This window comes from Harmonia axyridis, chromosome 3 (genome assembly GCF_914767665.1).
Source record: "Harmonia axyridis chromosome 3, icHarAxyr1.1, whole genome shotgun sequence".
Taxonomy (NCBI): domain Eukaryota; kingdom Metazoa; phylum Arthropoda; class Insecta; order Coleoptera; family Coccinellidae; genus Harmonia; species Harmonia axyridis.
Window position 1 is genome coordinate 53,955,696 of NC_059503.1, and position 24,320 is coordinate 53,980,015.

The 24,320-nt window shown below is 34.8% G+C and overlaps 2 protein-coding genes across 2 annotated transcripts in view; both read left to right on the plus strand.

Moving 5' to 3' along the window:
* LOC123676945 (apolipophorins-like) overlaps positions 1-1,114 on the plus strand; it is a 28,028-nt gene extending 26,914 nt beyond the window's left edge. Inside the window, exons 33-34 of the mRNA XM_045613287.1 lie at positions 698-894; positions 1,003-1,114. Of these exons, the coding sequence (XP_045469243.1) occupies positions 698-894; positions 1,003-1,006 (201 nt within the window). The 3' untranslated portion in view covers positions 1,007-1,114. The remainder of the gene's footprint in view (positions 1-697; positions 895-1,002) is intronic.
* Positions 1,115-6,932: 5,818 nt separating this feature from the next.
* Positions 6,933-24,316, plus strand: LOC123676946 (apolipophorins-like). Its single transcript, XM_045613288.1, has 32 exons — positions 6,933-7,066; positions 10,486-10,512; positions 10,624-10,820; positions 10,904-12,305; positions 12,374-12,820; positions 12,877-13,106; positions 13,167-13,818; positions 13,878-14,174; positions 14,238-15,054; positions 15,111-15,240; positions 15,302-15,546; positions 15,607-15,991; positions 16,050-16,176; positions 16,234-16,406; positions 16,598-16,672; positions 16,730-17,167; positions 17,222-17,717; positions 17,775-18,024; positions 18,082-18,247; positions 18,319-18,829; positions 19,351-19,756; positions 19,818-20,247; positions 20,301-20,435; positions 20,491-20,622; positions 20,681-20,843; positions 20,899-21,108; positions 21,195-21,362; positions 21,424-21,768; positions 22,192-22,378; positions 22,435-22,646; positions 23,554-23,885; positions 23,945-24,316. The coding sequence occupies exons 1-32, from the start codon at positions 6,991-6,993 to the stop codon at positions 24,131-24,133; spliced, it is 10,050 nt and encodes a 3,349-aa protein (XP_045469244.1). The 5' UTR covers positions 6,933-6,990; the 3' UTR covers positions 24,134-24,316.
* Positions 24,317-24,320: the final 4 nt, after the last annotated feature.

The following is a 24,320-nucleotide window of genomic DNA, read 5'->3' on the forward strand; positions in this document are numbered from 1 at the left end:
ATTCTCTTTTGAAATCTTTGCCAATCCATCATCTGACATTCTGTCAACGTGATCTCTCCATTCCCTCCACCTGATTCTTGTCCATCTTCGAACATGCACAATATCCTTTATATCTTCTTTTCCTTTCTGGTCAAATAATGTAGGTCCGCTTTTGATATTAACATTCGTATTTCAGTGGTTCTCAAAAGATGCTTAGTCTTCTATGCTGTGGTCTCTATCGCGTATGTCACAACTGATCTAACGCAGGTCTTATATATTCTGACTTTATTCCTGATACTCATATTAACCCCACAAAAGAGTTTATTTTACTTCTATTATTTCATTATCATGAATTAGTGGACAAAATTGAGCTAGAATCAAGTAAGGCATTTTCAGTGCAAACCAAAAAATCATAACCATGGCATTCTCTTCATAGCAGGACTTATCATCTAGGCTGATTCATTTCTTAAACCGAACTCAAATCGTGATGCAGAATTATGGAAAATCGCCTCTTGTGTGATCTATCACACATTACATTTGCAAAACGTCCTGTCATTTTGTTACCTCCACCATTTAAGACACGGTACTATTTTCCCAAGAACTAATAGAGTGTAAGATCTACGATTCAGACCAATTTTGGAATTCACGAAACTGATTGTTCGATCAAGCTGAATCAATTCAAATTGAATAAGAAGACTAAAATGCTATTTGTTTATAGGTTGGAGGCAACGCTTTTGTATCAAGCAATATTATGGCGAATAAGGACAAAAAGGATCTTATAGCTCAGACAATGGCTAAAACTATCGTGGATAGTGCAATCAGTAAAAAGATCCAAATGGAATGTACATGTAAATATACTCAAGATCACCCTGTCAATCCTTACAATTATTGTAAGCCAGTGGATATCAAAGAAGCGTAAGTCATTATAACAATCAGATATGTGATGATAATTTGAATTTGGTTAGAATTGAATTTACCATTATGTTTCTAATAGGTTTTAATTAATATTGAGTTTCCTTTCAGGTGAATACTACATGCCAAGATGTTCTGAAACTTCATGTTCACGTCCTCATAACAAGTATTTCGTATTACGAATAATGTAAATACCACTATAATAAAACACAATTTCATATTTTGTCTTTTTGTCATTATTCACACTCCTCTGAATCAGATCATGTTAATGGATCAAACTCACTTCGGTTATATGAATTATGAAGGAATTTGATATCGATGAATGTATGAAATGAAACCTACATATATGAAATTCTAACTGACTAAATTGGCCATTCGACAGATTTTTCGAATTCCCTCAAATCATTCAGTGCTATTCATTGAGCACACAACACAAATGGTAGATATTTGGAATTCACATAAGTATATCTAAAAAATATTACAAAGAAGTACAGTGTGTTTTTTTAGAGCTATAGAACTTTAAATTGCAATAAAACAACGATGGATTATGCGATTGCCATGAATTTTATTTATCCGCAAGATAATCTTGTGACATTACATTTTAAATATGATTTCTGGCATATGACCGCCACGGCTGGCTCGGATGTAGTCCAAACTGGACGTCCAATTTTCGATGACTTTTTCCAACATTTGTGGCCGTATATCAGCAATAACACGGCGAATGTTGTCTTCCAAATGGTCAAGGGTTTGTGGCTTATGCGCAAAGACCAATGACTTTACATAGCCCCACTGAAAGTAGTCTAGCGGTGTTAAATCACAAGATCTTGCAGGCCAATTCACAGGTCCAAAACGTGAAATTAGGCTGTCACCAAACGTGTCTTTCAATAAATCGATTGTGGCACGAGCTGTGTGACATGTTGCGCCGTCTTGTTGGAACCACAGCTCCTGGACATCATGGTTGTTCAATTCAGGAATGAAAAAGTTAGTAATCATAGCTCTATACCGATCACCATTGACTGTAAGGCCATCATCGTTTTTGAAGAAGTACGGACCAATGATTCCACTAGCCCATAAAGCGCACCAAACAGTCAGTTTTTCTAGATGTAACGGTGTTTCGACATACACTTGAGGATTAGCTTCACTCCAAATGCGGCAGTTTGGTTTGTTGACGTAGCCATTCAACCAGATCGCTAAACAAAATGAAATGGATGTAGTGCGTGATACGTATTCCGCACAGAACCATTATTTTCGAAATAAAATTGCATTATTTGCAAGCGTTTTTCAGGCGTGAGTCTATTCATGATAAATTGCCAAACCAAACTGAGAACAAATCACTTGACAGCTGTTGAATCGGTCGCCATCTTGAACAGTAATGCCAACTTAAAGTTATATACCTCGAAAAAAAACACCCGTTATAAAAGTTTTTCCGCCCCGGCCCGACCCGCCTAATGGACGCCTAGCGTTAAAATATAAACTCAACATTTCCAGGGCAGTAGATACTTTGATTATTGGGTTTTTTCCTTTCGACTTTGAAATCTTTATTTCTTACAGGTTTTAGAGGAATATCGTTATTGTCATAAAAAAATACATAATTTAGTGTAATGGATTCAATTTACACTTCGAATGGCAAAATTTCTTCGAAAGAGCAGCAAACGAAATAATTAAGGTTTTATGTTACTTTTTTGAAATACGGTCCTGGTTTTAGTTATTTCGTAATAATAACTTTCAATTCCGACCGTCAAAAATTATCAATCATAGCTTAATTTCCAAGATCGACAAGTATTCGACAAATCAGGCTACACCGGCAATATTGTCAGTTGTTCTTGAGTGACGAACACGGTTTCGATTCTTCACAACACTCATTTGTCCCAACAGCTCAAATTTTTCCACCAGTTCTACGATTGCCGGTCGAGAAGGTGCTTCGTGACTACTCAAAAGTGCTTTAGATTGCAAACTGTGACTGCAAAATTTTCACCATTTTTCGTGAAATATGAGAAAGCACTGTATCAAGCTGATAGTGTTCGCGCGTCCCTAAACCATAGAAAATTCAAGCTAATTATCAATAAAAATTACCCCATATTTATATATTAAATGAAATTTATTTTTTTTGAGGTGAAAAAATTTCCCAAATGTTCGTGACGAGGATCGAATTATCAGAATCCTTCACTTTGATGAACTAACCGACAACAATAACATCATAATAACTCACTCCTCATGTATAACCCGTATGCAGTTGAGGTCTCACGATTGACGAGCTCTCAAAAGTCAGTTTTTTCACGAATTCTTTCGTTTTGGAATAATTAACACCGAAAGCACTAAATGCTTTGTAAACAGCCTTTGTTCATGCTATCGTAATTTACGTAGAAACACACAAATAATGACGAAGATTTATAATAAAGACTCGAAAGTTTGTTTCATACTTTCAACCACTGATAACTATGGTAATTCTGATAAATCTATTTATTGATCAATATGGAAGCTTTCTCAGAAGACTCACGTAGTATAGAAACATTCCAAATAAACAGCTGGAATTTGATCATTAGGATGTTTTTAAGATGGATATCCAAAAATGGGATTCAAAATTTATTGAAAGTTATATTTAATTAGGAGCAATTTTATTCCCTTATCAAATATTGAGGGAGAGGAAAATATGATTGAAAGATAAACAGGTATCAAATCTTTTTCTGAATTCTATTTGTTTCTCTATTTATGCCGAAGGTTCGCTCCTAGCAGATAGATCAACACACAGCTGTTGTAGGTGGCCATGAAAATTATATAACATTTGAGTTCCATTTTTCGATAAAAATCCTCTTTTGGAAAAAACCGATGAAAATTAAAGAATATTTCACTAATTACGACATAAAGATGCAAAGAAGGAGTGAAAAGGTTATCGGTGTTTTCAAAACCATTACTTATTTACGATATGATCAAACAACTTATTTATCGAATATGAAAAATATGGGAATTTTCTTCATGAACAACAATCAAGTAGCCCATAAATCTCAGTATTTTTTCACGAACTAGTAGAAAAACAACTAACTCACAAATGATAAACTTACACTCACATTTTACCATAGGTTTCAATATACAGTGTGTCAATTTGAAGAGGTATCTCCCTTGATATAATGCAGAAAGAGGTAATCTTTGATTCGCATGGGCACATTTTATACGTTTGGTCACAATCAATTTATATCAAGCCTGTGAGCGTGATGCCAACAATTTTTAATTAATAGGGGGGTTGAGTGACCCCTTGTTTTGAAGGTAATTCGAGGGTCTTTTCGAAAATGCCTTGACATTTTTTGTTAGTATTTACAAAAAATTCAAAAAACGGATAAAATAGGCAATAGATCACAGATCATTACCGAGAGAAATGGATTGGTAGAAGAGGCCGATTGAATGGCCACCACTCTTCCCAAACTTGACACCTCTGGATTTTTTCTTTTGGTGACATTCAAGGTGGGTCATGCATGTATAAAACACAGCCTCGAGTTGTAGAAGAATAGAAAGTGAGAAAACGCAGAGAATATCAAGATGAAGTTTTCCAAAATGCAAAGGCCGAATTTGATAAGGTTATATTTCCTACTACAAAATAATGGACGAATTTTCATGTTCCATTGCAACTCTTGCTGTCGTAACTACTCTACTATTTTTCTTTATTTTTTGAAAGTATTAACATGAAAGATCGAGGGTATGGCATTTTTGAAAGGCAATCGAATTACATTTAAAACAAGGCGTCACTTCCGATTCGAAATTTTAGGGGTTTTCCTGAAATTTTCAAGTAGAATATTCCATTCGAGAGTAATCGTCTTCACGACTGTACTGACAGAATTGAATTTGATCGCAGATTCATCATTAGTGAGTTGAGTTATATTGTTTGGGACCATTCAGACAAAAACCAATTATCAAAGAGAGAACATTTCCACAATAGTTGAAATTTTTTAGTCAGGTTAGATTTATATAACTCCTCTTCTAGAGTCGGCATTAAGGGTGAAACAGTGAAGGCGCCTCTATTTGAGTAGCGGCAATTCGGCCCAGTTTGCTGGCCGCCTTCCCATATTGCATCCTTGATTCTTAAAAACAACATTAAGATGTTTTGCTCCGCTGCGTTTTTAAAATTTCTTGTAATAAAAATCTCCAAAACGCCGCCTGTATAAATAACACATGGCAACCCATCCAATATACACAAAATTCCCTATTACACTCATTCAACGAGGGATAAAATTATTAAGTATTTCACAAAGACGAAAAACAACACTACCTACGCTTCGGACTTAGATGAAGTCGATATTTTCAACATATGGAAAATTCCTACGATTTTGAATTCGAAACTAGTTAATGATGAAAGGAATAATATATTAGGTATAAAGTCACTCAAATATCTTATTAAGCTCTTTATTAAACTTGGCCTAGCTTTCGGTCATTATTCGGTGGATTATACCTACTTTTTAGATTTTAATTGTATGACCAGGAACTTTTATTAAAAGGTGACTTTCATTGTTATGGTTCTGCCTACCTTTTCATTGTTAGGTCCAGATTAATTTGCCCTGAAGATGGCCATGTAAATGACCGAAAGCTAGGCCAAGTTTAATAAAGAGCTTAATAAGATATTTGACTGACATTATACCTAATATATTATTCCTTTGATCTTGTTGCAAAGTCGATAATTCTTTTCTAGCTAGTTAATGATAAATGCCAAATGTTTTCAACGGAATACATGTTTGTAATTCCAATTAGTTTTCGAAGCAATACTTAAACTTCGCATGCCCTACCGTCCTTTGTATTTTGGGGTGTGATAGGTAATCATTCTTAGATCGTTCGCAGTGTCATGTGGATATTTGGTGCTGTTTTTTTTCTGCGAGGGAGTATGGAGATCATGTTGATATCATTCAACAGGGGCGCCGAAAAAATCTTTGCTTCAGGCGCCAAAATTACTCGCGCTTGCCATTCCTTCTTCGATTAAAACGCAGAATTAAATATATTTTTCTGTTATTTATGATCAATAATTTCCATTCACACAAAAGCAGGGTTATTATTCAGCTGAGAGAAATTATCCTGATCAATTGGAAAGTTTTTTTTTTTGAAAATATGCCTGTGCAATTCCTTTCCTATCGAAAAGCAAATTATTGAATGAAACCTTTGTAATTTTCATCTGTTGAGAAGGCTTATAATAGAATCATTGAACTAAGACATTTTCCATAGCACTCTCAGATACTTACCCTCTTTATTATTGTAAGTACTTAAAATAAGTACTTAGAGAAATTAATAAGTTTATCGGCTGTTTAACAGTATTGCTAGGTATTATATATTCGGTCAAATTCATTGAGATTTGCTATCTGGTTTCATATGATGCATAGATATTAACACAAATCTGTTTTGAAGAACTATTTTTTTCAACCTGAAATTTCAATTGTGCCTTACCTCTCAGTTCCTATCCCAAACGATTTATAAGTTGAAAATTCATTAATATCAGTTTATATTCAAAAATAACATGAGTTAGTTGAGAAGAAAAAATTCATTCATCTTCATGGAGATTAGGTTAGCGTTAGGTTCCGTTTTTTGAAAATCTTGATGATGAATGACCTAGTACTTTCGAATGATATTCATAACTTTCATGAAAATGAAACCTAAGAGTCCTGATTTCCACGAAATATTTGTAGAATTTGTATGAAATGAATTTTTATCAATTGAGGACCAAATCCATCAAATTCCAATATGAATTATATTAAATTTTGATTAGGATTGCAACAACATTCATCAGAATTTTTCCATTCCTCCGATACACAGAATAAAATGTATACTTGTAGGTTGAAAACTTCATCAGAATTATAAGCGGCAGTTAAGGAACAAATTTCTGCGAATGCTCAATTGGAATTTTTCGATAACCTTTCAATCCATGCGCAAATTTTGGAAGACTTGTAAACCGAAATATACCTCATTCGAAAAGAACTTAATTATCTCTAGAACAAAGAATAGCTTGAAGAACAAACACCAAATTAGCTCTAAGAGAAACTTCTTATCATCTTGTCAACTATGGTCAAGGGTCATAAACTATACTATAAAAGAATTATCTCTGGCTTTTAGCGTCAGTTATGGTCAGCTATGGCTCAACATAGAAAGAGCTGGGGGTCATACACCCTAGTTTTTGTGCTTGTGTTGCAGTGCGCTTTAGCTATTGGTGAGTAAAAAGATTTGTGCGAATTCGGTAATAATGTGAGAAAAATCCCAGATTACGAAGAAAAAAATAAGTGCGTTGAGGAAACCTAGTGAATTGTGCTGTTGCCATACTTCGAAAGTTCAAGTTTCATCATTATAACCTATTCTTCCACTCAAGAATTCAATCTTCGAATTTCAAAGGTTTAAACTCAGAATATCGAAATTTTAAGAATACCATGTAAAATTCATTAATTCAATTTGAACCACTTAGTTAAAAAGATATTAATTTACGAATTCAAATTTCAAATTCAAATTTATTTCTAGAAGTTATTAATAAATATAAATATATGGTACAAATATCGCCTGAGCTGTAAACAGCTTGTGTGCTACCTTCTCTACCTATTACAATTATATGGAACGCAACTTCATCAAATTACATTTTTTTTAGCATGAAAGAAAGAAGGTTCATTCAACAAAAAATCATTCAATATTTCTTACAATGATCACAACTATAATAAATTTTGAAATAAACAAAATTTTATGAGCATAAATTGCAGAAGGTAAATCGACCTAAGCTACATAAAGAAATGTATCTTGTGTGCCAATTATCTCTCCCCAAAAAAACAATACATGGAGGTTTCTATTTGGGTTATTCACTATGAATTTTTTTTCATTAGTTGAGTTTAAACTTTAGAATGCAAAATTTCAAGAAGTTTGCAGTTCATTTTCTCTTGAATTTTTTTGCCTATTCAAGCAAATTTTGTTTTGAATTGTAGCTTGATTCCTGAATGTTCGAAATACCGTCCTCATTCACTTTGATTTTGTTATACAGGGTGAGACTTTGACTTGTACATATATTTCAACCGAAGTTTCCTGAGGTCAAAAGAAACACTTTTTTCCTTTACCATTTTTTCCGATTCGATTTTTTTGCTCACTTAGTATAGCGGGTGTCTGGTATAAACCGGTAATGAATGTTCGGAAAAGATTCATCACATCAATAAAAAACTATATTCCGAAAATCATTTCCGTCGATTTCATTTGCGAGAAATAACTGGAAATTACATTTTTTTATAGATTTTCAACAGCCTGTATCTTTTCTGAATGTTTTTTTTTTGCAATTGCGATATTCTAATTTTGAAAAGGTAATTTGAATGGATTTTTCATTGTATCAAAGAATGACAATCATACAATGTACTTTTTCGTCAATAGGTATATTTAAATTTCATTCTTTAACTCCTTTTCATTGATATTATAAATCCTTGTCCCTTAATATCACGATTCTAATATTGAGTCTTTCTCATTTCGATGAAATTTTCAATTTAGTTAGTTAGATGATGTATTAGGTATACATCAACTTCATCGGCAATTTCAATGAATAGTAATACATTATTGATAAATAAATACAACCGATCGAATAATTACCCGAAACATTTCATTGATTGAATGAAAATTTCTTGTCTCAATGAAAACAATTAACAGATATGTTAAATGACTTTCATTGTATTAATTTTTTTGCTCATTGGTTGAAAAATGATAACTTAAATAATCAAAACAATTAATTTTTTCCTAGAATTTATGCACACTCTTGGTTCAGGTTATCAATTGAGATTAACTTTGCGATTTAAAACATTTCTTTCTTGTTCTACAACAGTATGTACTATATGAAGTGTAATTTCTGTTCAAATTAATATATCGCAATAAATAAAAAGATGAAATATTCAGAAAAGATGAGACAACATTTATGTGATCGTGAACATTCTTGTGTCTAAGGTTCATTCCTAAATAAAAGCGTACTTTTCATTCTTTTTGTTCATTTCTGTATATATTGAAAAATGAAGAAACTGAGAACGGAATTCGAACAGTTATGAAATTAGCCGAAGGGTTCTAGAGAAATTCTACTGCAAACTTCGTTGAGATTTCATCCGTTCCCATAATTTTTGTATATTTTATGGGTGAATAACATCATACCGATTTTTGTTAAATAATAAATGTTTTTATTTTGACTGTCGTGCAGCTCTCAATTCAACTAAGAGTTTGTGAGGTTTATTAATGTCTTCTTTCAAGAAAATACTGATAAATTTTAATTTTTAGAAATGCTTTTAACATTCGACTCTGAAGTCGATATAAATACAATCTATATATTTTGATATAGTGTTTAATTTCTCGGAAAAATCTATTTTTTGCAGATATCAAATAAATAATTCATTGGACGCAAATCTTGAATCAAAATTTCGGAACGCTTAATTAGATATAAGCATTCATGTTATAAGTAGTTATTCAGTAAACCTACGAAAATACATATTTTGAAATTGTTGAACTTTTATTGAAAATTATCAGTGATTTCTTTATTTCATGTCAAATATTTTTTTAAGATTATTGGTAAGAAACCTTGACATTTGAGATGAGTTATATCGGCAATATGTCCTGTTACCCATAACTTTAATGATAATTGAGTTCTGATAAGAATTCATTAGAAATTAAACTATTTGTGAATTTCTATATCTATCACTGAAAAAATTCCATCAAATTTAGTCATTGTCAAGAGTTCAGTTCAAAGTCGAGAGATTAAGAAGGATTTGAGGATTCGAAATCAATTCTATAACTGATCTAGGACCAATCAGCTTGAATTGAGTATCTATCGCGGATATCAATGAGTCAAGTTCATTCTCAATAGAGAATTAGTAATCAATAATAGAAGTGTCTTTGAACCTGGAATAATAATCAAAATGAAAAATTTTGTTCTTGTTTTCCAAAACTGAAGATGCTCATCGAAGTAGTAGGCGAAACGCCAGGTGGAAATCTCAACGATGTTTGTAGTTCATTTTCTCTTGAACCCTTTGAGCGATTTTAGCAATTTTTTTTTTAATTTTATCTTGATTCTTTGGGAACCTAATTGCTCAGATATCGTCTTTTTTCACCTGGTCTGTCAACGAATCACTCCATAGTGTGTTCTGAATAAAAGCTACCTTTCCAAATGTTTGGTTCACACCTGTATATAACAAAAAACAAAGTGACAGTTATGAACAGAATGTTCATGAGAAATCAAGCTACAATTTGATAAATAATAACTAGAAACGGCCAAAGAGTTCAAAAGAAAATATACAACAAACTTTGTTGAGATTTTGTTTTTCCCCCCTAATAGTGCCGGTGTGTATATTATACAATTGGTTCCAATTTTTTATTCTGGAGGAATTGCCTTTCATTCCAGATATTGTGAATTGTAGAAATCGAAGAGGGGTATATTTTTGAAAATAAAGAATCAAAAATCGGAAATATTTGTTGGTAAAATATTACCCAATTAAAAAAAAAATAAAATCCTTTCCTAGTTTTTGGTGGATTAACTTAATAATCACTTAGGGATTCACTCAAAGAATGAGGCAATAGTTAAATGTTCGGTATTCTCTGATTGTCATTCAATTGATTTCGTTTTCTTTTTTTCAGACAATTGCAGAACTGGATGTGCCAAAGGTGAGTTGAATTAGAATTCTCCGAAAATAAAGAAAATCATATTCTTCTTGAATTCATTAATTTCAAATATATTTGTACCTATTCAATTAATTATTTACGCCGAAATTTCAGATTCTGGACTTTTAAACCTCAAACCCGGAACTACTTACAAATATGATTACGACGGCAAAATAAACATCCAACTATCTAGCGCAGAAAACCAACAAACGTCCACAGAAGTAAAGGCTCAAGTTCTTTTGACTCAACAACCTGATTGCAGCCAAATTCTGAAACTGCAAAATGTTCAGATTATTGGACCCGATGGAAAAGTCAGTAAAAACTTCAAGCTTTATTCGATAAATAACTACTTTTACCAAGGAGAAATACATGTCTGATTTTTTCTTTATTGCAGAAACGTGTTGGTATTCCTGATGTCGAGAAACCCATTGTCTTGAACAGCAATAATGGAGATATCAGCGAATTCATTTGCACCGAGAAAGGGGACACCCAAAACTCTCTCAACATCAAGAGAGCCATTGCCTCACTTTTCCAAACCAATCCAAATAAGAATTCAGAAATTGATGTTTTCGGCCAATGTCCAACCCAAATATCTAAAACTCAAGAGGGCGATGTTGTTACCATTACTAAATCGAAGAATCTCAACAAATGTGCCTTCAGAGAATCTATCACAAATAGCTTCCTGAGCTCTGCGTTCGATATAAACAGTAAAGTTCATTCAAGCCCAGTACTTGACTCTTACTTAAATATCAAGCAGAAGATCAAGGCAGGAGTTTTAGACTCCGCTAACGTCGTCGAGAATTACCTATTTGTTCCTTTCTCAGTTGGTCAGAGCGGAGCCAAAGCTACTGTTGAATCTAACCTTGTACTGACTGGAACAGGACATGACAAATCATCAACCAAATGCCAAGTACCCAAGTCCATCATCTTCGAGAACCCTCATCCTGTCAATCTACAGAAGACAAACGTGAACGTCATTCTCAAGAAAGTCAAAGAAATTTCCGAAAAACTTCAAACCAACGTTGAAGACTCGACAGCCATTCAATTCATTGATTTGGTGAAACTTCTCAGAGTCAGTAAGAAAACAGATATATTGTCTGTTTACAACCAAGTGAGGTCTGGTGTCGGTTTCTCCGATAAAAATGGTGCTAAAAAAATCTTCCTCGATGCAATTTTAACTGCAGGAAATGGTGATACTATTCAAGTCGCTATTGAACTTTTGAAGAACAAGGAACTTGGTGTTATCGAAGAAAAACAATTGTACTTTGGTCTCACAAGAGCAAGGCATGTAACCGAGGCTTCTGTTAAAACTGCAACAGATCTCTTGAATAGGCCTAATTTACCACGTGAAGCATATCTTGGAATTGGTGCTCTTGCAGGAAGATACTGTGCCCATCACTCATGCGAAAATGTAGATGTTATAAACAGAATCATTCAGAAGTTCTTGGGTAAATTGGGAGATCTCAAAGCAGCCAACAGAAAAGAAGAAAGTGAAATGATCTTTGTCCTCAAAGGTCTAGCTAATATTGGATACCTCAACGACGCTGTTCTCTCCAAACTTGTCTCTTTGGCTGAAGATAAAAAACAACCAATTCGCCTGAGAGTTGCTACGTTAGAAGCATTTTCAGCTGCTCCATGCAAAGATAAACTGAGAGATAGCGCCTTGAAAACTTTGAAAGACATCCAACAAGACTCTGAAATCAGAATTAAGGCTTACCAAGTTCTGGCACAATGTCCAAATGACAAAATAGGAAATGCCATCAAAGTTCTTCTGGAGAATGAACCAAGCAACCAAGGTAAAATAACGTCCTCCAGAAAAAGTCTTCATAATCTTCATAATCTTGATTTTTTGTTTTTTTTTTAGTTGGCGGTTATATTGCTTCTCACATCAGGAACATCAGATCGTCAGCTAATCCTGACAAAGCGTTGGCCAAGACTCATCTAGGATTTATACATACCCCATCCAGATTCGTGGTAGATCCAAGAAAATACTCAATCAATGGTGAATTGTCACACTCTGTTGACGCCTTGGGTGTTGCCAACACCGCCGAAGGAGACATTATTTACTCTCAAAATTCTTGGTTACCGAGATCAGCAGCATTAAACCTAACAGCTGAAGTTTTCGGACAAAGATTCAACTTCTTAGAAATCGCTGCAAGGCAAGAGAATTTGGACAAAGTTCTGGAACATTATTTAGGACCTCAGGGTGTTCTCCGTAAGGCTACTCTTCAACAGAATTGGGATAGTGTTTCCAAACCAGTTCAAAGCATTCTCAAGAATTTGAAGGAAAAAGTGGATAAATCTTTGAGAGGTAACAATATTGAAGAATTTTTCAAACTCTTATTAATAAATGGATCTGTTTTTCAGCTCGTCGTGATGTTTCTAAAGCTGAGATCGATGAAATCAACAAAAAGGTCCACATTCAATCCAATGAATTAGACAAAAATTTCGATTTGGACTTGAGCATCAAAAACTTTGGATCTGAGATCATTTTCATGAGCTCATTCGACCTTACTGAAAAATTATCTATCCAAAACGTGATTGACAATCTAATCAAAAAACTGAATGAAGGATTGGATAATCTGAAGAGCTTTGAGGTGTGTATTCAAACTCAATGAGTATGTTGTCATTGGATCTAATTTACCATCATATTCCAGAAAACTTTGAGAGCTAATTTGTTATTGCTTGATGCTGAATTGTCGTACCCAACCTCCCTTGGATTTCCTTTGAGACTTGGACTTGATGGAGCTTCAAACATTCAAATCAAAGCAGAAGGAAATATTGATGTCCGTGATCTTTTGGCAAAGAGTGATGGTAACGATGTTAACTTCAAACTATCTCTTATTCCTAGTGCAACCATCACTATCGTCGGAAGATTCAGTTTGGACACCCCTCTCTTAGAAAATGGGCTCAAAGTTGCCTCAACTATTCACACTTCCAGCGGGGGTCAATTGATAGTTAACACCTTCAAAGGTGGTTTAGGTTTGGACGTTAAATTCACAACGCCCGTTGAGAAACAAGAACTCATTGGTTTCAAACACGAAATAATCTTCCAAAGCAAAGAAAACGGTGTTACCCTCCACAACCAACGCCTGAAATTCTCACAGAATAAGGATTTCTCCATCTGTATTGACCACTTAGTAAATTATGTCGGTTTGGAATTCTGTGCTGATATCAATGGGCCCAATTTATCTGGAAAGAAGGTGCCAATACTTCCATTCCCATTCTCAGGAGATGCCAAAGCCAGTCTCAGAATTGAAAGAGGAGACATCGATACCTTCCATTATAGAAGGGAATTCATTACTGGCAGTAAGTTCAACACTTCGAAATGTTCGAAATTGATCACTTTCAAATGATCCTCTTTACAGGTAAAACTGGAATCGAAGCAATTCTCGAAACTTATGGAAAATCAACAAAGGGAGTTAGCTTGAAAGTAGAAGGATACATTGCACCAGAACAATACCTCAAAGTCAATTTCAACTCTCCCATAAAGAATGGTGAAGCCGAAGCCCGTATAGTATCTAACAATAAAGAAAAACTGATTTCTGCTTATGTTAAGGATGAAGTCAGTGTATACTCCGCTAAAGCCGGCATTACCATCGAAGGTGGTGGTGATAAGGTTATTTATAAGCCAATTCTGGCATACACCACCCCTGGGAAAAATGGTAAGTGAATCTTAATTTCCTTGATGAATTCTTCAAGCTAATGATGACTATTATGTTTAATAGGACCTCAAGTTCCACCATTCCATGTGGAAGGTAAAATCATAGCTGAACATAAGGGCAGTGATGTCAAATATCACTTCGACAATCTGAAATTGGTCATCCCGGGCAAGAAAGACATAAGTGTTAATGGTCTTATCGGAAGTGATGGACCTGGTTACCAGGCTGATGTTACAGTTTCTGATGGAAGCAATTCTGCAACAGTCAAAGGACATCTCATTGCCCAACCTCATTTGCTCAAGCTCGATGCTCAACTGAAAAACTCACTAAATCCAGATCTCAATTTTAATTTCAAGGGTGAATTCAAGAAAAATAAGGACCTTGAACTGATCTCTAGTAACATCCAACTCACCCATGGTGCTGACCTCAACTCTAAAACTAAAACTTTAACCTTAGTCAATGTGTTCAGCTTGAAAAATATTGGCAAAGATGCCCACCTTATTACCAAGAATAAAGTTACATATCCTCTTTTGAAAATCAATGCCAAATTCGATTTGGAAAGGACTACCAAGTCATTGGACTACAACACACTTCTACACTATGGCGAAATCAAACTTGGATCCGAACTGAAGATCCACATCAATGGCAAACATGTTGGTGACTATCAACTGGAATTCAAAGCCAATGGTTTGAAGAACCACATTGAAGTAAAATCTTCAAGGCAGGTTGTAACCATAGATGAATCAAAGATTGCCAACTCAATCTCCTTGAATGGAAAGAAATTGGAGGTCAGCGGTAAGGTTAAACACCGTGTTAAACCACATGATATCAATGTTGGGTCTGATTTGATGATCAAAATACCAAACAGCAAAACTCCATACAAGTAAGTGCCAGTTTGAGATTATCTCGTAAAAAGCATCACTAACACTTTTTTTGTAGGCTTAATGAAGGATGCAGAATTACCTCGAAAGATGTAGAAATCTACGTTAAGCTCCTTTCTGGAACTAGTCCATTGGTTGATACCCTTTTAAAGGCTAACAATGTTGGAAACGTGAATGGCCATATCAAGGTAGAAATATAGGACAATTCGAAAAGTGCCAAATTACCTACGTTCAATTCCTTCATTTCAGGTTGATTTTAAAGAAATTCTTCATATAAACGGAAACATCAAAGCTCAAAAGGGAGTAGGAAATGGAAATATCTTGGTAGATGCAAAATCTTTCAAGAAATCAGCTAAATTAGAAACGTCTTTCAATATCCATAGCCCATCTTATAATGTAGACATAACATTATACCCAGTTTTCAACGTAGACAAAAACAAGAAAATATCTCTATCTACCAAGAATAAATTCACCGGACTGGACCTCGATTCTTCGTAAGTTCAAGGCCTTAACTCTTTACAAACAATAATTAAATGATATATCTTCCCTTACAGATCTACATTGGATGTGCTTGGTAGTAAAATTATCCTGAACGCTAAAGCTCATCTTGGCAATCCAGTTAACGGAAAAACTCTGGTAGATGTTGATCTCACCCTTCCATCTCAACAATTTTTGGCTGGAAAAATTGTTCGTGAGGCTTCTAACAACAATGGTTTGATGAACATTGACACCTTAATCTCCCTGGAACAAAGAGATGCAAAGACTGCTCCCGGACGTAAAATTGTAGTTAAAGGAATCGCTAAGAATAGCAACTTCAAAGAAGGAATCTTAGATTTGACCATAAATGTAAATGCTGATGATTCCAAAGGTCGCAATGGCAACGTCGACCTAACTATCAAGAGAAAGAAGATTGGAGACAAATGGAATGTCGATATAAATGTAAGATAAATAAACGAAAATCTAAACTTTAATTTCAACTCTATTTTTCAAATTGTAGAACAAAATAACTGGTTCTTTATTGAAGCATCCAATAGAAACCGTATTCAATGCCGAATATGAAATCTTAGCAGGAAATTTCAAAGTGAAAACAAGTGCTTGCCCAAAAAGCTATATTCAAGTACAAGGTATTATGATCAATCGGAAAAAATGTACAAATGGTATCTAAGGATTTCTTTTTTCAGGAAAATACGATCTTTACGGCAAGAAGAATCCTATTTCTGGAGAAGTCAGCTTTGAAGTTGGAACACCACTTGAAATCCTATCCAACCTAAAAACCACCCAAGCTTTCAAGATTTCAAACCTTGAGTCGAATCCTGTTTCTGCGGAAATTTCTGGTTCCCTCAAAACAGTCAGCGTAAGATAAAATTTTTTTGTTTGATTCTTGTTCTAACATAACAATATAATAGTATTCCTATTCAAAAAACTTGAAAGTCCCATCGACTTGAAAAAATGGCAGCATTGGGGTATAATCCACCATGCCAAACATTTTTACACTTCAATAATAGTAGAAAAAAAACTACGCTCTATAGCATATTTCAATTTCAGTCCATTCCACATTTGAACATCGATACCAAAGGAAATCTCAAGATTGAAGGAAACAAAAATGTTGGCAATATCGAGGTAAATATTGCTAATTTTTCAGAAATCATATCGAATTAACTTGATTTTTCATTACAGTTTGATGCTCAGTTGAATAAGCCTGTTCAAGTATCCCTCACTGGCTCTGGAAACTTCAATATTGACTGGATAAAACAAGCTGGAACTATTAAAGGAGATTTTAAGGCTGTTCTTCCACAGCAAAAGATAATTCAAGGAAGTGCACTTCTAACGAGAAGCGGTCCCAAGGCTTATCATCTAGAAGCCAGCGTACAACTACCAATTGAAAATCACAAATCTAATAAATTAATAGTAGATACTAAACACGATGGAAAGGACATCAGCAGTCAAGTCCAACTGATATCTGATGGGCGAAAATATCTATTAAATACTGAACTCAGCTTAAATGAGAAAGCACCAAGTATAAGTTTGAAATTAGTTCAGCCTGATGGAAAAATCAGTGAAGTCAGTGCAAATATAAATAGGCCTAGCAATTCCAGAGTTTCGGCAAACCTAAAGGTAAGCTTCGAGAAGATGTTCTGAAATAAATAATTCACTGAAAATATATTCTAGGTGTTATGTGAATGCAAGAATTACCTGCTCCAAGTTGGTTTAGATGTAAATACCGAGAGTACAGACAATTTCTACTTCCAAGTTACAGCCAATTCACCCAACCTTAACATCAATGACATCCTCGTGAAGATTGGCAGTACTACAGGAAACAACAACTTGGACGTTTTGATCACATCAGCGGGAAAGAATATTGTTTCTGGAAGCGCGACAATATCATCACGTCAAGAGCATGGAAAATTGATCATAGAAGGATCCGGAAACTTCAAATTGAAAGATAAGAATCAATCAGGAAACTTCAAATACATCAGAACTTCCCTGACTACCGATAAAAATGGGGAAACTGGCGAAGAGATAACTTTTGATGCCACTCTTGGAAACAAAGCACTTGATGCAGAGCTAAAACTGACAAACAAAGAATTCAGATACTTGAATTCTTACTGCGAGGAATCAAAACAATGCGCTCATATCGAAGTCAATGCGAAGACAGAAGTTAATGGTAAACTCTAAAAGAATGTGAGCAATATAAATATATTAACTATTCTTTTCATCGTAGATCTCGAACATTTCAACAACCAAATCGAAGTTACCATCGATCTTCGTGCCTTAGGAGTACCAAATGAGTTTGGACTTAAGGCAGTCACCAAAAGAGACAAGTTTGTTTTAGACCATACTGTAGATATTCACTTCGAAAACGCTCTTAATAAATATCAATACAGCGTTTATATCCATCCAAAACAAGCTGGTATCTCTTTGACAACACCTAAGAGAACAATCGCACTAGAAGCTAATGGAGATGTAGAAGAGTAAGTTCCCGAAAAAAAGTTCTTAGATATCTATTTTAATTAATTTATTTTCTATAGTTTCAGCCTTCATGAAGGAGGTAAAGCAAATGTAGAGATCGCTTTCTACACAGACAAGAAGAATAAACCAAACTCTAAATCTTTACTCAAGGGTCTCATCAATATAATTATACCAAAGAAACACATTGACGCAGAGCTGAGTTTGATTCTCATTGGACAAAACAAGGTTTGTCCCTACCTCATGAATAATAATACACTACAGTACAATATACGTTTATAATATATTTCTTTTTGCAGCCTCTTAGCATAAAATATACCAAAGATGCTAAACAAGAAGGTTTTGCCTCTCAAGGCTCTGAAAATCTCATCCTGGATATATTTGCTGTTTCAGAAAAAAAAATTGTTATTTCTCAGCAATATTCAGCCAAATTCACAAGAGAAACTTATAAATTCGAAGGCGATTATTCACTGACTGCCAAAAGCACAGGATTAGGCATCGATATAAGCGTGAAGAGAAATGCATTATTCGATCCCAAATCTTTCCTTGCTAGCTTTGAGAGTTCTAGCACTTTCATTATAAAGAAAATAAGACACGATTCAATCCTTAAGCTCACAGCAACACCTAAAAATATAAACGTCTTGCTGAAACTCCTTGACAAGATCATTCTTGAGGTTAATTCTGATATCCTCATACAGAAAGGACTAATCACGTCCCACACTCTCATCACAGGTCTTGGACTCAAACCTGTAGTATCGAACCTGGAAATTATAGACTACAACACAATCAAATTAACGGTATTCTTGAAAGGTAAGTGGTTTTCATTAAATTTTTCAACGATATTCTTTGCTCAACGTAATCAAAATAGAAGTTACTTCTGTACATTTAATTATCAGAGATTTGACATGGTCAACCAAGATTCTCAAACATTGTCTAATGAATAACTTGCAATTATACTATAGACTTTTTCGGATGTTTCTTCCATTCTCCATGCTGAAATTTTGCTCATTTCAGTTGTTTGAGCAAAAAGTCAGTACTCGAATCAATTGAATTTCATATTGTTAGAAAGCTGAATAACTTTCATATAACTCAGTCAATTGCTGAAAAACTATATTCAAATGACAAATATCATTAAAAAATTTTCCCCGCAATATCAAATTTGGTTGAATTTCTCACATTATCACAAATTCTCTGACCCTAACTCTGATGGAAAACATGCCGCTGCTAAATTGTTTTATTGCAACTTCATTATTGTATTTTGTAATAACACAAACTACCAAATAATTCATTAGCTAACATTACAGTGCTTAAATTATTTATCATAATTCCAGATGATGAAAATACTAAACTATTAGTCAGTGCCGCTTTGATACCTGGACAAATTGCCGATGCTCGGGCTAATTTCGTGAATGGAGGAGCTAAAAAAGAACTCTTCCATGCCACCCTCCAACTCGATGAAAAAAATTTCCTCCACCCAGACTATGCTTTCAACAACAACAACATACAAGAATTCGCAGCTAAGGCTAGAGAAGTTTCAGAAGTAGAGTTGAAACAACTGTCGGTGAACATCAAGGAAGGGTCACAAGTACTCACTAATGACCTGAAACAGGCAGTGGAAATTGTTAAGGAAACCATACCTGATGCATCGAAAACGCAACAGTTCTACCAATCAGAGTTGAACAAAATAAAGGAAGAAATAACTTCTGACAAATCTTTGGTACACTTTGTTGAAATTCTGTGAGTATTATTCAAGACGTAAAATCAACTGGTTAACTGACTTTCCAAATGTTTCTTCTAGGAAAAATACCATCAACGTTTTAGTGTCAACCATATCTGAGATCATCACTGATGTGAGCCTTATCGCAGAGAAGGTTTGTGCTGCTCTTAATGGTGCTTTCTCAGGAACTATCCAGACCATCCAAACAAAAATCCTCCCCAAACTGAAGGAAATTTCAGAAGAATTGGCTTCAGCGCTCAAAGATATCAAAGACAAATTATCTGATATAATTTTCACTTTAATTAGTAAAGCTACTGAAATCGTCGAGATTATACAACCACAGCTCAAGGCTATCGCTGCCACATTATCAGAAGTATCTGAGGAAATACAGAGATTTATTGTCAAGTCATACGAGAGCATAAAAGCCGCTATCTTAGAAGAAATCCAACACATCAAGGATGAAATCAAAGCTTCCCCTCTCATTGCTAAGATTAAAACTCAAATCGACGTTGTAAGTTCGTATTTATTCGATTTTTGATCGAATATTAATTATTTATTTCCCAGATCATAAAGGAAGGGCTACCCTCTCAAGAAATCATAGTCAACACTCTCAAAGCTGCCGCTGGGGCTATGAAAGAATTTGTTGTTATTCCAGAGTTCCAGAAGGTGGTTGAACTGATTGAGGAATATCTTGAGAAGGTAAGGAGAGACAAATGAACGAATGAATTGTAAATAACGAAAATCTACATTTTAGAAAATAACAAACAAGCCTGTAGACGACGTTCATGAGATAGAAAAAATTGTGAGGGTCTCCATCCAGGGTCTGCAGAAGTTGACATCAGCTTTCACCAAAGAAATTATTCCTGATATCTCCAACAAATTTAGAGTAAGTGTTATCTCTTTAACTCAACGTAATCCTCAGTGTATAATTGAACGCTTTTAAGGTCCCTTCAATCAACCTTGGACTCCTGAACAGATTCAGACTAGAAAACGGCGATATCAAGATTTCTGCTGTTGATTATTTATTGAAAGAAGATACCAAGCCCCTGCTCAAGTTCTTATTGAGACTTGTTTTCGTACCAAAGGACTTCCTAATTCCAAGACCATGTAAGAAAAATATAATATAATCGTGAGTTTGGTAATGGAAAAAATTTCATTTCAGTGTTTGGAGCAATATCGTCAGAGGTGTTCACATTAGACGGTAAAGTCTTCAGTTTGCCTCGAAGCTGTAGTTTCCTCCTTGCAAATGACGCTGTAAATGGTAATTTCACAGTCGTTGCCGAGCGTACTAACAAGAAATTGACTGCAGTTACGTTCAGTGATAAGTCTGCAACAATAACATTCAAAGCAGGAAAGATTCTGTTGAATAATGGTAGGTTTATAATGTGTTTTTTTTCTACACATACTCTCCTATGAAGATTTGCTTATAGATAAAACACTACCACATTTCGTTTTCAGTTGAAACTGATCTTCCTATCGAGAAAGGAGGTGTACACGTACACTACTTGCCAAGTATGTATGTACTCGAAAGTCCAGTGGGTGTGAAAGTCTTCTGTTCCTTGACAATGGTAGGATGCACTGTTCAAATATCTGGTTTCTATCATGGACAACTTAGAGGGTTGTTTGGTAAGGAATATATAATCCAGACGTCATCGAAAAGGATATAATCAAATTGTTTCAATTACAGGAAACGGTAACAACGAAGAATTCGACGATTTCATCCAACCAAATGGCAAAATCACCAGCTCTGCATCAGAGTTTGTGTCTTCGTACGCCCTAGGCAAGCAGTGCTCAAATGTAAAATCTTTAGAGGGTAAAGACGCCAAGCCTGATCCGAGATGTGAGAAGTTATTCAGCTGGGACTCTCCATTGAGCATTTGTTATCCATTCGTGGACCGCAACGTGTTCAAAAGAGGTTGTGAAGTTGCTCTTGAAACTGGAAACAACGAGAATGTTCTCGAAACCTATGCATCCCACTACACATATGCGTGTTGGAAAGATAACATTCCAATGAATACGCCCCCTGAACATGGTAAGTTCTCTATTTGATAAATTCAGTCCTTACTAGATTTAGAATATTTCAAATATGTCACAAGTTTCCACTAAAAGACAATACTCATTTAGCCTTAAGAAGGGATACCACCACGTTACGTTCTCCTGATCTGTCAATATTTTCCTAGATGAGGAGAGAAAAATATAATGCCTAACGATTGAATGATCATAAAAGTTATGAATATTACAATAGTTCCAACTTTCGTTCGAAGAAAGTAAGAGTCTTTTCAAAAATTTTCACGAAATTAGAGTTACCCAAACTATTATTTTTTTTCATTCGAAAATTAAAAATATGATAATAATAATATTAATAATAAATATGATTGAAAATACCAGAATGTAGATTATTGTTTGAGGAAATTATGTGAAAATCCTATAAAAATTATAATTTTTCTATTTCTAGACCTGAAATGCAAAAACTCTTTAGTACCACACAATACCGGTGAGAAATTCCAAGTAAAACTTCCAGGGAAATCAGTTGACATTTTACTAGTAGTCAATACGGATAAAAGCAGTGAAATTTACTACAAAGAATATATACAACCTTTAGTCGGTAAACTGACCGACGAATACAAATCCAAAGGAATCACGTGAGTTATCAATTTTTTGAAATATAAACCAAAAAAATAACAATGCCTTTCAACAGCGATTTAACCTTCCAAATACTGACATATGGAGGTGAACACGAAACAACGACCTATGTTACTGTCAACAGCAAAACATCCTTCAAGGGTAACGCACCTAACCTCAAATTCTCAGATAAGCCGAAACCTTTCAAACTTGTAACTGGTATTCATGATATTGACTCAGTAGTAAGGCATATTGCTGTGGCATTAACAGAATTGAAAGTTGCTATCGGTAAGTATAAATATAAAAAATCTATTTTTGGTCTCTATCCCTCTAATGCTCCTCCATGGATGTTCAATGGAATAAAAGGAATTTACGTTATGTATGCAACTCTGATACTCAATCAAACAGAATTGCTGAGAATTAAAACAGAATCAAACAAACTCATTTATGAATATATTGAGCATTGTGGTATTGAAAGAAATGAAAAAACCCATGAACTTGCAAAAAGGGCATCAAGATTAATACCTGTTGCCAATTCAAGGCGGCGGTCTAACAATGAAAGTGAGAAAATAGAAAAACCCTCTGGAGGAATACAAAGAACTGACGTATACCAGAAAGGTTCTGAATCTACCAATAGCTGAGCTTCGGGTAATTTTTGAACTGCTGACAGGACACTGTCGGTGCAAATACCTCTTGTACCGCATAGGTAAGTCAGCAGATGAGATCTGCTGGCTCTGTGGAAAGGAGGTAGAAACAGCCGAACACATAGTATGCAAATGCACGGGGCTGACTGGCCTAAGAACCACTCACATGGGAAAGTCAGTTCTGGATACTCACGAAGTAATAGCCAAGGCTCCTAAAGATGTCGTCGTTTTCATTAAGAGCATCGACGGCCTCCTTGGGTTTGTATGAATAAGTAGGGTTAAGAACAAGAGATCAATTTGGTCACAGTTCCTGGCAGGCTTACAGAGCTATAACGACCCCCTGTCCTCTTTGCCACTACATAGTTGAATATTTAAAAAGTCAGGATACGAATACCAGTGATGAATAATAATGACCTTATTCATGAATATGGGAACAGTATTCACATGGTATATTTTTATATAGAGGCATTTTGGTTCATTGAGTATCAAAGTAAACAACGAATTACGTTAAATTTTATATAGAAGGAGGATATTCATATTTTGGTTTTCAGGAGGACATCTTCCCTTGCCTTCTCATTTGGAAGGCGTAACGTATCCATTCAGAGCTGAGGCTTCCAAACATATCGTCTACTTGTCAAATGAACCATGCCCATACACTTCCTTTATCACTCTGTTATTGGCACGTTTACCAGTGGAAATAAAGAATGAGCTCACTTTGACTTACATTTCCCCACTTAACTTGAAGACTAAGGACTCAAAGACTACGAAAGAAATCATAGGATTCAACTCGAAGAAAGTATATACTCTCTCCAATCCATCTGGAACATCCCAGTTGAACGATGGATTAATTTACGAGAATATCTGCGCTGACCAAATCGTTGCGGTAAGTTTTAAGACTTTTCCATTTATTATTTCATTATTAACTATACTCTTTTTGAATAGGTTGGCGGTAGCAATTTCGTTGGAGAGAACTTGTTGGCCAATAAGAACGACAAACAGAAGATACTGGACATAATATCAAAGGATATAGTAACTCAGACTCTTGAAAATGAAGTAGTTGTCGAATGTACTTGTGGCTACTCCTACCTCAATCTGTTCATTCCTCAAAATAGGTGCAGAGGTCTCAGATAAGTTCAGAAAATAATTTTCGATATTATATGCCAATATCAACAAAGTATTCAGTCCACACAAATGTATATTGCAATATCTACAAGAAAGTATTCATGCTTCACTTGACTGTTAAGATTGACACATATAATATAGGTTACGAATGTTTGAATTTTATATTTTATAATAAATATTATTTACAATAAATCGA

What these genes read in the sequence shown, in the direction of transcription:
- LOC123676946 (XM_045613288.1), top strand. Translation starts at nt 6,991, where the DNA reads ATGGCTCAACATAGAAAGAGCTGGGGGTCATACACCCTAGTTTTTGTG. An exon ending in AGTGGATAAATCTTTGAGAG is followed by an intron (nt 12,821 to 12,876) that starts GTAACAATATTG and finishes TCTGTTTTTCAG; the next exon opens with CTCGTCGTGATGTTTCTAAA. An exon ending in ATTAACGGTATTCTTGAAAG is followed by an intron (nt 18,830 to 19,350) that starts GTAAGTGGTTTT and finishes TCATAATTCCAG; the next exon opens with ATGATGAAAATACTAAACTA.